This window comes from Centruroides sculpturatus, unplaced genomic scaffold, assembly GCF_000671375.1.
Source record: "Centruroides sculpturatus isolate CEXI.00-Female unplaced genomic scaffold, Cexi_2.0 scaffold293, whole genome shotgun sequence".
NCBI classification, from domain to species: domain Eukaryota; kingdom Metazoa; phylum Arthropoda; class Arachnida; order Scorpiones; family Buthidae; genus Centruroides; species Centruroides sculpturatus.
In genome coordinates this window covers 315,743-330,950 of record NW_019384893.1, presented here as the reverse complement: position 1 = coordinate 330,950, position 15,208 = coordinate 315,743, and the positions used below count along the sequence as shown (strand labels likewise).

The window sequence follows — 15,208 nt, the reverse complement described above, 5'->3', positions numbered from 1 at the left end:
GCTGTTTAAAATAAAAAACATAATAGGTTAATTTAAGTAATAAATAATATTTAGTTGCAGCAATAAACGATTAATTTTAGTAATTTCTGCAGTAATTATAAAAATTAATTTACTCACTCATTCTTTTCATAATAATAGGTTCAGTTTTAACAAGAGAGAATATTGAAAAAATTATAAAATTTGCATATGAAGAAAAACTTTTCATTTTGGCTGATGAGGTAAGTACTGATTTGAAATCAGTTTTAAACAATGTAAAAATATACATATACATGGATATTAAAGTCAAGATATAATAATTTTTTTATTTTTGCAAAACAATTTATCAATTTGTTTCCAAACTCCTTTTTTTTCTGTAAGTTTGCTCCTTATTTCTCAAGTGCTGATGAAGTAATTTTGTTGGATGAACAGCATTCTGAAATGCTTCAAGTTTTGTGAAATGTTGACTATCCAGGACCATGCAAAGGATATAAAACTATTTATCAATGAAAAAATTGTAATGTATAGACAGGCACTTTCCTAGATCAAACACATTTTGTGATTACTACAAAATCTTGGAAAAAAATCTAACCTACTGTTGATTGTGGAATTATGTTAGTTTCATACATAAGCAATTTTTTGTTCCTCATTACCATTATTCATTCAATTTTGCAGAATTCCCAGGTTCATTCAAACTCATACTCCAGTTTATGTATGAAGAATAAACAAAAGTTTATTTGCAATTTATGTACACTCTTTGAATATGAACAGTTAACGTTGTTATCCTGACATCTCTCCAGAAATAAAAACAGTTTTACATTAGGTGCACAATATTATGTCAAATCATAACTTTAATTAAAGACATGACTAAGTTTTGACTCTTCTTGAATTTCAGAAACAATTTTCTATGCCTAAATTGAATGCTTGACCATTTCTTCAACTTTTCCAAAATTGATAGGTGATTTAAAGTTTAATCAATCCAACTTTCTGAAGTTAGCATGCAAATGACAAAATCTCTATTCTTAAATGAACTTTTCTTCAAACATTCTTTTTATCAACTCTTTCACTTGGCCATATTTCAATTCTATGATTTATTCTAAAAACATTCTACGTTTTAAAAACCAAATATCACTTGCATGTACTTGACAATATCAATTGCCAGGAATTTGTATCTTCAACTATCTGTTCATGAGACAATGATTTATTTCTACTGTTTGAAGGAACATTTTGATTTAATAATAGATTTTTAAAAAAATCATGTGATGAATGATCAATGTTAGTCCTTTCATTATATATAAATTATCTGACAATGACTGAAACTTGTCTTTTTATTTATCAAGCTATAAATCTGTCATGAACCTCATGCTTAGAACAATATTAACTTTTTCATAAAACCTATGATGAACTCTTCCAAGAAAACCTGAAATGCATATTGCTATCATTAATGTCAGAAATATGATGAAGTTAATAAAACATTTCCTGTTCTGAACCTAGGATATGTGAGTGGTTTATAGTTTGGTGAATAAAAGAAGAGTTAGTAAAGCAATGAATTATTTTTACATTCTGCATATTCAAAATCTCAGCATCAATCCAGCGAGATGCTGCTGGAAGTGATGCAACTGCCGGATATTTCAGGGGAGAAAAACAATAAAAATGGCAAATGATGTGGACTTCCATGTTATGTTAAATGATTTTTGAACTTCTTTAATTAGAATAGATTAATGAAAAAGAGAAATAGAGATAAAGATATTTAAAATTTCCATAGGAGTTTTAAATAATTAAATCAATCAAAAGATCACAATTTTTTTAGTTATTAAAGTGTGATATCTTAGGTAAATATACTAGTATATTAAAATATTCTATTAACATACTAACTGAGTATTAATTTATTCTGGGTTTATTCATCAACAAATAAATTACTGTAAATTCAAAATTGTCAATGCAAAATAGAGCTCTTACAAGCCTCATGGTGGCTGCCATCTTATTTGCTGGTGTATTGAGCACCAAAAAAGATGCTTGCAGTTTGCTGGCTGCACACTGAGATTTTGAATATGCAGATTTACCACTCACACTTTTAGACAAAAAAGTTTATGGATAATAGGATTAAACACTGGTAATGTTAGTACTATCTCCACAACAGTTAACATACTTAAAATCATTGCTTTATTTGCCAGTAGGATTAGATGTTCATGCTTAATATATGGTGTAACTTAGGTGTAGTTATTTAAAGAATCGTGAATCCAACAAACATTTCTAATCTGTTAAACATTCTCTACAAATAATGATCAGTCTTGTGTGTTTTGTTTTTATATTTTTTTTAATCAAAAAGTTTGCAATTTTCATTGGTCTGAACTTACAAAAGTAATAAAATGAATAATTCAACTTTCATGCAAGCCATATACTCCTGATGATAATTAATGTTTAAACTAGTTTAACATGTTAAAATGTTAATTATTTTGCAGGGACTATAAGTGAAACTATAATTTTATTTTGTCATGAAAATTTTTTAAAATAATCCTTGTTTTTAATTTATGCAATTCAAATTATTAAACAACCCATTAAAAATAATGTGGCAGTCCATTTGGATGCAATCACACAAGGAATAAAGCTACTAACTGTTTTAGAAGTTTTTATCACTGTCAGTTTCTTAAAGTTGCATTTTGGGCTGAGCTTCTCATCAGTTTGACAGAATTTCCAGACCAGCATTTTAAACTGTTGAGGAGCTCGACCAGAAATGCATCTTTGAGAAATTGACAGCAATAAAAACTTCTAAAACAGTTAGTAACCTTACTCCTTGTGTGATTGCATCTGAATAGAGCACCACATTATTTGTGAATAAACCTCACTCTTAATAACAAGTATATATGGATTTTGATACTCATTGGAAGGTTCTTATTAAAAGTATATATTACCAGCTGAGATATAAAGCATACTTCCCTGAGGGATCTTGGTTTGGGATTCACTGCACTTCAGCAATTTTCAGGGGTGATCAAAACTCAACTTAAGCCATTATGAATTTCAGTATCCAGATATCATAGGCCAATTCTGCAAATCTAATTATTATCAATATGCAATCTAGGGAACTGGATCGTCAAAATAAAAGACACACTATATACATCTACGTATATATTGTCTTTTATTTTGATGATACATAAGTAGTCAGACATATTCTATGAAGTGATATCTGAACACTTGAATACCACTCTTATAGAATTGTCTTAGAAACCATGTGGAAAAATAGACATTTAAAGCATAGTTCATACCCTATTTTTCAAATTCTGAAATAACAGCCATATTTCAAGAAAAACACAGTTGGAAAAGAATTTTTAATTTTCCTTCATACATTATTTTATTTATTTGAAATTTTTTAATATATTATATTATTTCTTCTTTGAATAATTAAATATTGTAATTGATGTGCATTCAATTTGCATAACCTACACAAAACCTGCTTATTGTAAATACTGCTTATTGTAATCACTTTGAGAGTCCCCAATACTGAAAACAATAAGTGGATATTACCATATTTGATATTGTGGAAATGGAATCTGTTCCAATATACCTTCTGTCTCACTGAGGATGACCATAGAAAGTTGATAAGTACACAAATACCTTTCAACTCTCACCAATTATCGTAAAGATTCCAGACAACAGTTAGGTAGGATATAACAATTTTGTGTTCTAACTTGCAAATAAATTGTTTCTAAACATATTTAGCCACTCGAAAGAGAAATAATTGAAATTTTAGGAAGGTTTACTTTAAATATTAAATAACATGGGATACATGCATTATGTGGGCCAACGATGGAGTTATATTCTAATAAGTTGGATTTAATGCCTAACTATATTTATCATATGGGATTATACATAAATGAAATATCTTAAAATATACAAGAATAACATGATTGGGTTCAACAATTATACAAAGGAGGATCTTTAATCCTAATACATTAAATCTATCCTGGCAAGAGAGAGTTTACATAACATAATTATATTACCTATGATGGAGAATCCTTTAGATGAGTAGAGCTGATGAACTAGGAGAAGGATGAGAACATTGGCTAAAGCATCAGGGAAGAATGCCACAACAAGGGTGTCAAAAACAAAAACGCCAATACAAGAACAATTTGGAAGGTGGCCTCTCACCTTTTATGCTGTATTCCATCCAATAGCATTGTTGGAAAATCACACCATGCTTCTGATGCATGGCGGAAATCAGGTGGTCTTGTGGATAGAAGAATGAGATATTAATTCCTCTGAAACTGATAGTTTGAGTGCAAACTGTTCTCTCTTCATCACTAAAAGAAAGTTCCCCTTTTTACTTAATTAGAAAATTTTTCTAACAATCAAAATAATTTTTAATTATCTATTATTTTATTTTGTTAAAATAAATCCCTTAACTCCAGATTCTCATATAATATAATAATCCACTAATTGAAACATGTCCATATTTTAATAAAATTTGTTTGAGAAGAATAACTAATGAAATTATTATTTGGTAATTTTGTAGAAAATTTTAATATTTAAACTATTTGAAAAACCATTATATCTATAATAAACTTTATTTCAATTATAAATGATAGTTCTTAAAGACCTAGTACACATTCTCTATGTGTATTGTTTATGGGGTTTTCCATTATAATAAATAATAATAAATTTTATGTGTTTTACTATTCTTCCCAAAATGTTTAATAATCAATGCATTGCTGCAGCATTCTCAGTTTATAAATGTATCTTGCAAATGGAAATCTTATGAATGTTAATCAAATGCTTTCTACAGAGAAATCATATTTAATGGCATTAGGAATGACATTTTCAGTTTAGAACTATGATAGTCAGAATTTATTATAAGCATTATAATGCAGTTTTCCTGTATATAATCCTAAGAAGAAAAGTTATATTAACCTTTATTGGGGACACAAACCTACAACATAGATGTCCATAGTTCTTTTTCATATGTTTTGCAGATAATTAGAATATCTTTAATTTTTGAGGTTGTTTATAAAATGAAATTGCATACAAATATTTAATATTTGTGTTTAATGCCTTTGTTCATACATTAATAGCAGAATTTAATGGAGAATATTATAAAATATGTAAGATTGGTTAAGGTAACAAATAGCTTTAAATAATATATTAATATATTTTAGCTTAATAACCTGTTAAACAACTAAAATTATAAATTATTACTTAAAATTAGATGTGGACTAAGAGGTGGGTACTGTGAAATAATAAATTTGGATCCTGATGTCAAAGCAATGTTACTTAAATTAATATCAGCTCGTCTGTGCTCCAGTGTTTTAGGACAGGTAATTTCATTTTGTTATACTTTAAATAATGCATAATTATACTCCCAAATATAATGTTACTTATTATGTTACAAAATTGTTTATTTAGGCAACTATGGATTGTGTAGTAAATCCTCCTCAAAAGGGAGAACCTTCCTATGAATTATTTATCAAGGTAATTAACTAAAACTGTTCTTATATTAATTAAAGATTTTGCACTTATATTATTAACAGAATTTGCATATGAAAATTAACTTCCCTGAAGGAAATTACTAAGTTTCAAAGTTCATTAATTGAAATGAATGGCTGGATAAATTTATTTTTAGGCTGTTCTCACTATCTAATAATTGAATATTTCGTGAAAGTATTCAGCTATAATAGTTGATTTTTTCTAGCATTATACATTTTGTATTCATTAAAATTTCTAAGAATGCATGTCTCTTCTTTCATTTTCAATAATAAATTATATCATTGATAGCCATTTCCAAAAATTAATTAAGATAAATATTAAATTGTGGACATATTTATAACTGATTTGGAAATTTTTATTAAATTATATATTATTAATTTGTTTTAATATTAATATTGATTATACTTCAATATTATACAAAACTGTATAATTATTATTTATCAAACATTAATTAAATTAATTAATAAATTTGAATTAGATTATTTTTCATTTCAATTGGACTGCAATTTTCAGATTGCAGATCTATATATTTCCACTGTCATCCATCCTTTGAAATCTCGAGAACAGAGTTAGATAGATGAAAATCGTGACCACGTATGGAAAGCTTAATGGGCAGAGACCCCAATTAACTATATACAAACTTCTTGTCTGGTGGAAGTCACATGATTTTTTCATTTAAAAGATAGTTAAAAATTGCCAGCCTGGTATAACGTTAATGTCACAATAATATACATTCAGTTTACTTTTGAATTTATTGATTGAATCTTATATCACTGTTCTCATATTTCAATATGCTTCTATCCTTTAAAATTTTTTATAGACATCTCATATAAAATTGATTTCCACGTGTCACAACAAAATGATTTTATTTTGTCATTTACGATGGCATAAAAAAATGTTTTTAAGAAATCTTTTATTGCCATTACTATTAATGTGACCTATAGACTATTGTGTAGATACAATTTGATTATATTTGATAATAGGTCATAGCAATATAGGTAATTCATTCCTGTTTCTCTCATTAGAAAACAGCCATTCAAAAAATCGTATAGATTTAGTATTAAATTAATACAGCGACTTATTGTTTTTCTCATATGCCATATGATCGAAGTGCTTAGTGGAAAAATGGCATATCCTACAACACTACAGAAGAATTATTAACAGATTTGGATTTGTACATCATCAATCAATCTTCTAAGAAACTTTCATAGTTTAGTTGCATGCCCCATGGCTTATGTTAGTTAATAAAGTGTTGGTGAATTGAAACACAAATCCTCCTTTTTCTGAAAAATTTCCTAATGTTGCCATTTTTCCACCAAGCCCCTCAATTATTAATATGTATAGAAAATTTATTTTTATCTTTAATACAAATCATATTAAAGAAATAAAACTGAAACCTTTAACTAATTGTAGGAAAAAACTGCTATTCTGAATTCTTTAAAGGAAAGAGCAAAATTAGTAGCAAACACTTTTAATAGTATTGAAGGTATTAAATGCAATGAAGTTGCAGGAGCTATGTATGCATTTCCTCAACTGTTTTTGCCAGAAAAAGCAATTCAAAAAGCTAAGGTAATTATTTTATCTAATTAATCATAAAGTTATTAATTAAGTTAAATAATTTGATTATAATTTGATGATTGTACTAATTTAAATATTTTCAAAATATGAAAAAATAATGTTATGTAATTAATATATCAGAAACATCTGTGACTTATCCATATAATTTATATAATATTGTCTACTTAACATTCTTTTTCAAACATTTACATTGAATAAGATATTGATAATACAGATACCCCTACTATCCAAAAGTAGATCATCCCTGTGAAATCTTCATCATTAATTTATATGGGAGAAATTTTTGAACATTTCCCAACTGAAAATTCAGCTTACTAAATCATATCAAATAATATGATAAAAATGCAGCCTATATGAAGTAAAATATGAATACAGTATAATCAGTGAAACTACACCAGAAGTACTCTCTCCAGTAATAACCTGTAAGATATGAAATTACCCTCATTTCAAAAATCAAACAAATATTCATAACACCTTTAAATTCCACTTTTACACAATACTTTCAATAAAAATTAAATTAGAAAGGATGGTGATAGATGTACAAAGTGCGATGTTCTGTATCTTATCTGAAGATGACAATGCACCACACCTTGTACACCCTTCAATTCATTCAAGCAATAGACTTTCCCCTTTATTTTGTGCATCTGTTAGGAAAAATAAAATGTTAAATCAATATCAACTTAAATGTAAGATGAACTATTTTTCAGGTTTTGTATGTCTTAGATTTGATATAATGTGACATAATTAGCAACCTTTAATTTCAAGCATTTTATTTCTGTCACTAATTCTATTATATCATTTTTATTAGACCGATATTAGTAATAGAAAATATTTAAGAGGTAAACTTAACTCAATGTCATAAGTATTTGAATGAAAATTCCAGAAAAAGTTGCACAGCAATTTTTCAAGAATTGTTGCATATCCCAGGTTATGACCATCTCATGACGAAACAGACCACTGGCACGACCATCATATTTCTACCTCTACCGTGATCCAATTTAGCTATCCTCACCAATACAATGCTTCATCCATTCCAAGTGTTGCATCATATGGGCAAAGACTAAAAATGTTTGGATTTTAATAATTAATTATTAACAACTTGTCAAATTTTATTTTTTAATGATATTGTTTCTGTTCATCAGTTATAAAATAAGCTGTCTGATATTTAATTAACAAGTCATTTATAACATTCCAGAGTAGGGTCCAGTTACTGAATCTTGAGGACAGCCTTTATTTAAGAAACAGTTTTTTTTTTTTTTTTTTTTTTAAGAAAGTCCAATTTAAGCTCAGCTGTTCTGTCTTTTAAGTAATCCTTGAGCAAGGAGAAAATATTTTGTGATACTTTGGTATCTCTGATAAGTTTTAAAATTGAGGACCTTGTCAAATTTTAAAACTAAATTAGAATAATTATTGTTAAACTACCACCATACAGTATAAACAATGTGAGGGAATTGTATTGAATGAGTTGGATATCATAAACTGTAGTTTTTTCATTTTCAGTATCTACAAATTATTGAATTGTCTATAATTTGTAATAACAAAATTAAGCTATTAATTAATTTTTTTCATTTACTATGATTTATATTTTTTGTCTCTATCACTTAGTTTTTAAACAATGAAGAAGATTAAACATTACATTGTGCAGAATAATTGCAAAACAATTATTTGGTATGTAAACATCAACGACAAATGATCCCCTTTATCCCTTCCATGTCGACCTTTAACTACCAAAATTTCATAACATAAATCCCCCTAATACACAAACCTCTCTGCAAATTTTCAAAAATTTTTCAAAGAGGGTGAACAAAATCATGCTCTCCCCACACACAAAGAGAGAGAGAGAATTCCCTGAATATTTTGCATTTCTCAACATTTCAAGGTCCCGAGTCTAAAAATGTAAAAATCTTGGGTGTCATTTTTTGATTGATTGTTATATATAACAGAGGGAAAATACGGCAGAGCCAGGAAAGTAAAATGCAGAACTCTTATTGTAGTAGTAATGAAGAAGATTGTGGAGGAGAAAGACAAATATTTATTTTAATGACAACTTATTCTTAATTTCTTATTTGAAACTTAAGCATTTTTCATAGTGTTTGAAAATGCATCATCTTTCAGGACTGTAATAAAAATAGTTCCTGTAATAATTTTTCTAAATTTATTTGATTGAATCACATCAAAGTTTCTTTATTGCCAAATAAAGACCCATCTATAATATAATCTTCGAATTATCTGAGATGTTCTGTTTAAATTATAATATTGATGAGTATAATTGAGTAGTATTTTTTTTAACATAGACCAAGACCACCACCAAATTATATTATTGCTTGCTAACATTATAATGGTAGATGGTAATTTACCTGATTGTGCATATTTTCAAGACAACTTTCTAAGCAAATGCTACATGAAATACAGTATATACATTTAAATATTACTAATCAAATAATTAAGCTGGATTTATTATTGGGCTACATTTTAGCTAAATAAATATACAAATTTTATGTAATTTGGACTGAAGGTAAACAGATATAACCATACAGGCCACAAAACTAATTTAATTTAGTCTACAAACAAAGATCAGACTGGGTTGAATAGCATAATTGGCAATGTATCTGCATGATAAACAGGAATTGCAAGTTCAAGTCCTGTTCTGAATCAGTTTCTTCTTCCAAAAAATTCTAATGATTAATTGCTATCTTGTATTTAATTTAATAATCTAACTTTAGTTCAATAATAAATCCAACTTGATTAGTAATGATCTAGCACTATAGAATTTGCACAGAGTTTCATCATTTCCAAAAATGAAATTGATACAAATTGCTTTGGATTCATCAGAATAGTAGTAGAATGAATTAAGAATTTTAATATTTTCAATAAAAAAATTGTTTACAAATTAAATAAAATTTTGATATTTCATATTGTAGTCACTTAATCAAGAACCAGATTTTTTCTACGCAATGCAATTATTGGAAAATACTGGTATTTGTATCGTACCGGGAAGCGGATTTGGACAGAGACCGGGAACTTATCATTTCAGGTAAATTAAATATTTAATACAAATGAAATCAATTTTAATGAAAACTTTAAAATATTTGATTCACATTAATCAAATGTAGATTGTGGCATTACCATAATAAATTTTTTCATCAAAAATAGATTATAATTAAGGAACTAATATACTTAGCAGATTATATATCATGTTTTATAAGAATTATAAATGTTTTATAAATTTAACAAAGAAAAAATACTAGCCATATTAAACTAGATGAATAAACTGTTTATAAAAATTATCCAAATTTTCAGATAATGAAATCTGGACAATTTGGATTGTTATATTGAATATTGAAATTAAATTTTTACATAGTAATTATATATTCCCAAAACAAAATACATAATTATTACATGTATGGAAATAAACAATTTAATTATATGAATTGTTTAATTTTATAACATTTTAGGACAACAATATTGCCTCAACCAGATAAATTGAAAATTATGATGAAACGTTTCAAAGAATTTCATGAAAAGTTTTTAAAAATGTATAAGTAAGTATTTTGATCTCTCTGAAATATAAATGGATAAAGAGAAGCTCTACACCTATATCAGCAACAAATTTACGTATTGTCACACATCACAGTCTTCTTATTTGAATAATTTCATGTCTTTATACAAATGAAAGAAAATAGTTTGGACACAAACTTCACAAATCTCACAAAAATTGGCAATATTCATTCCATATATTAATATCATTCCCATTATGCTAATGATTTTATAAATATAATTTCATCAAAATTTAAAATATATTTGATTGTAAATGTTTTGGGGATTATAATGAATTAAGCAAAATATGCATTTATAAGTTAATTTGTTATAAAAATCTTTTAATTGACCAAATTGTCCAAACTATTTTTGTCATTTTTTTTTATCAAATGTTTTTTTTAAAGTAAAATAATGAAAGTTTGAACAAAAAAATTTACTATTATTTAAAATGTTTATATTCTATACAATATTTTAAAACAATTTTTTTAGTCTTATATAAAGTGATTTAAGCGTTAATCTTCATACTTTCATTTATTATTGGGACCACAATTCTTACATGCTAAATAAGAAACAGATAGTTTAATATTGAATAAATTATCGGTCCATGTTAACAGAAATGTATACATCGAGTGTAAATATAATAAAGAGATCAAATATTGTCGTAGCCTTAGTGCCTTGGATGTGTAGAGAAAAAGTACTAACTGTGGAGTCACGAGTGTAAAATGTAAGTTATAATGTCAATTATGTGTTTTCATGTACGTTTTGGAATGTTTATGTGAGTGATAGGAATGCTCAAATTTACAACACAAATACACATATCTGATGCTTCCATATTATTTAGACAGAGTTATATGTTGTATAATTTATTAATATATTGTCGTTAACCAGTCTTAAAAAAGACTGTCTTTTCGGTATAATATTTATGTCAAAAATTGATGGCACAATTTTCAGAGGGAATGAAAGTTTCCATTTAAAGAGAAATGTTCTACTGAATTAAATAAATGCATGTGCTAGTATAGTGTAGAAAAGTATATTATAGTGTAGTGTAAGTACATTATAGTGTAGAAAAGATATGTTATTCTAATTGTTAAAGCAAAATTAAATATATGTTACAATTTACAGATGTATATTTTGAAATTAAATAATTACATTCCATCCTGTCTTTTGATTTTTGTATTTTCAAAATAATATAAAATTTAACTGTCTTCTGAAGTATTATTTTTGAAAAATTCTAATTTAATATTCATTCAGATCAAATTCCAAATCTTTCAAGATTGGACGTTTCATCTCATATTGATCATTTTACTATGAAATGAATCATCTAAAAATAATTTACATAACACAACATAAACAAGCAATTTATATGTAATATTTACTTTTATTATGAATAGCTTGTTAATGTTATATATATTGATATTTTTATTTTACTGTAGGTTATGTTATGTTGTGTAGACATTGTCACAATGCCTGGCTTCAATTTTTAATCATATTTTTATTTATAATATATGATCTCCACCTCAAATTAGTAATGTCTTACCCATGTACTGTACAACATACTTTTTGTTAGACAATCGGCACAACTCTATTGTTAATTGGGAAATTTTGAATTGATATAATGCGACTTTCAGTTTGCATCGTAAGTTTGTATACAGTTGATTGGGGCCTCCCACCCATAAGGTTTCGATAACTGGTCTTGTATTTCATATATCTAACTTGGGGAAAGACAGACAGATGGAAATTTATGGGTCCACAATTTTTTCAAATTACAGCTCAATAATCAAATTTATGTGGTATTCCAACAGCTGTAGTGTTTGCCAAGTGCTTTTAAAGACAATTCTCAATTTACAAACAAAAATATTGTTTTTTAAATTTTTGCTAACAATGGTTGCTATGCAACCATGTAGCTGTAGAAATCTAGACTGAAACACTTAAATAATGTAGTCCATATTTTGCTACTTAAAAGCTTATAAAATAGAACATTTTTACTGTTATCCATCAATAGCTTCATTATCCAATGCAGATAAAGTATATGGAAGAGGATCTGATAATAAAAAAGTGAATAGACTAGTTACTTCAATATATATTATTAGAGAAGATTGCAAAGTTAGTTTCCTTTTTTAATGAAAAACCTAACATGTTAAACAGTCAAAGGATCCATTAGGTGTATTCATTATGACATAATAAAAAATGGTCAGCCTATGCATTAATAGTCAGAATTATCCTTGTCCATTCTAACTATTCCTATCTATGAAAATACAAATCTGCCAATATCAATCCCCTGCAAACAAGATCCTTTTGAATCATGGTATACATTTAAGCCTGGAAAAGCTATTTTGGAATCTTGTATTCATTTATTTCTTGCAAGATTACATTATAAAATTAAATTTTATTATTGCTAATTTTAGTCTAATTTTGTTCTAAATGGATTCTATAACATCTTTAGTTTACTGACCAGATGGTTCAAGCAGTTAAGGTAGGTATCAGCATACTATTTTGTGGACCAGAGACAGCATCCGGGTGGTAAAAACCACTGGAATTTTTTTAACCGGGGAGGAGCCGGCGATTTACCCCCTCTGCCTGGAGAAAGGCCCCATACGAGGTCTCGAAAGACCCGCTGTCGGGCTCTGTCTTAGACATCCAGCTGCCCCCATCGTGGGCCTGGCTAAACCTACAGAAGACCTGAAAAAAAGTCATGAAATGAAATTGCATGAAAAGTTACAAACTGAAAATAATTAAAAATTGGAAATTGTTTCTGAAAAGTTTTTCAGGCAGATATCAGAATTTAGTTTTCGTTTTTACTCTATCTAACAGTATATTTTATTTTTTAATCAAGTGAATTTAATATACATGTTACCGCTAAAGCTTGAAAGTCGTTAATGTGTACATTACCTAGCTAATCTGCAGATTAACTAGGGTGATCCATTAAAGTTGCTAAAATTGTTCTATTTCTCAAATTACCTAGATAATGTGCAGATTATCTAAGTAATCTGCAAATTACCTGCTAGGCACTCGGTAAAGTGAAAATAAGATCTTTGCTGGAACAACAGCAACGTTTCTGTACACTTAAATTAACATAATGTTCTTTATTTAATCTTTGATATCTAAAGAATCAAGTAATACAATCAAACAATCAACAAATTAGTTGATAGAATCAATCATCAACCAATTAAAAAACATACAAAAAATCAAACGATTTAAAATATTAATACAATTAGGGAAATTATTATATAGATAACCACCTATGGAATTTCGGGACTTTGCGTATCTATCTGAACTGAGGGGACTGAGACGACTTCAACGATACCCTACTTTTGGACTGGAGACGAAAAATAATAAAAGTTATCATACTTTTTCTGGTGATCTCATGATATATTTGTGCAGTTAATGTTACCTATGGTGAGTAAAATGGCAGCTCATCTCTGATTCCAGCAAAGAGAAGAAAGGAAACAGTGGGGACGCACGTTCTAACCTAACCTAACCTATTCTAATAAATTACCATAATTATTACCAACCAAATTATTACAATAGGTTAGGTTAGGTTAGGTTAGGTTTGAACGTGCATCCCCACTGTTTCCTTTCTTCTCTTTGCTGGAATCAGAGATGAGCCACCATTTTACTCACCATAAGTAATATTATCCAATTGTGCTTACTTATTAGTGCAGTCTAAAGATTGGTGACACTTTGAAAATAAGATCTTTGCCACAAATATCAATAAATGTACCACAAATAGGTGTGCTTGTCGCAAAAACCAATTGCACATTACCTACTAGACACTTGGTAAAGTGAATTTCATAGCAGATACCTAGATACTCTGCACATTATCTAGGTAATTTGAGAAATGGAACAATTTTCACAACTTTAACGGATCACCCTAGTCTGCAGATTAACGACTTTTGAGCTTTTGCAGTAACATACATACTGATGTTTCATATTCCATGTAAAGTCGATAATTTTTGAAAATCAGTTCGCCATAAATTATCTTTTCTATAGAATAGAAAAGATAAGATTTTAAGATATTAAGATAAGGTAAGATTTCTATTACCTATACATTTGAAAATATAAGAGGGTGGACTTAAGGTTTAAGATACATTTAATTTTTCATTTAACTTAAATTTTGCCTCCACCAAAAGAACAGAGAGAGATTTATTTATAACTCTTATTGAAATTGTAGAAGAATATGTGGAAAGAATTTCAATTCAATTTCTGCCAATGCTTATAACAACTTCCTAAATTCTACCCATAGAAAAATGTTTTTCTTTTACCCAAAACCGAATCTGCAGTCTCAACTTCCTTCAATTTAGGAAACAAGTGAAAATTGCTAGAAGCAAGATCTGGGCCATAGACCGTATACAGTAATGACATAAATCCCAAAACAAATGGTACTGTTGTCGTGGTGGCACTCATGTGAGGCCTGGCATTCCAGGCTCACATGAGTGCCACCATCCTCTCTCCCTCATCCGATTCTTTTCTTGATCTTTTTTGGCATTTTGTAATTTTGGGGAACTCTGAATTGTAACATTCTTATTTCACAGCTGAATCTTTCTGCAGAATGTGAGACTAGTCTGTTGCATTTGCTGCTCTTGGTATGTCCCTCAGACTTACTTCTCCCCTTACTTTTTTTTTTTTTTTTTGGTACATT

General features: G+C 28.1%; 1 protein-coding gene across 1 annotated transcript in view; it reads left to right on the top strand.

Moving 5' to 3' along the window:
* Positions 1 to 10,915, top strand: part of LOC111631317 (alanine aminotransferase 1-like) — a 47,945-nt gene extending 37,030 nt beyond the window's left edge. Inside the window, exons 12-17 of the mRNA XM_023375534.1 lie at positions 139 to 289; positions 5,177 to 5,285; positions 5,374 to 5,439; positions 6,868 to 7,023; positions 9,954 to 10,066; positions 10,488 to 10,915. Of these exons, the coding sequence (XP_023231302.1) occupies positions 139 to 289; positions 5,177 to 5,285; positions 5,374 to 5,439; positions 6,868 to 7,023; positions 9,954 to 10,066; positions 10,488 to 10,578 (686 nt within the window). The 3' untranslated portion in view covers positions 10,579 to 10,915. The remainder of the gene's footprint in view (positions 1 to 138; positions 290 to 5,176; positions 5,286 to 5,373; positions 5,440 to 6,867; positions 7,024 to 9,953; positions 10,067 to 10,487) is intronic.
* The last annotated feature ends 4,293 nt before the right edge of the window (positions 10,916 to 15,208 follow it).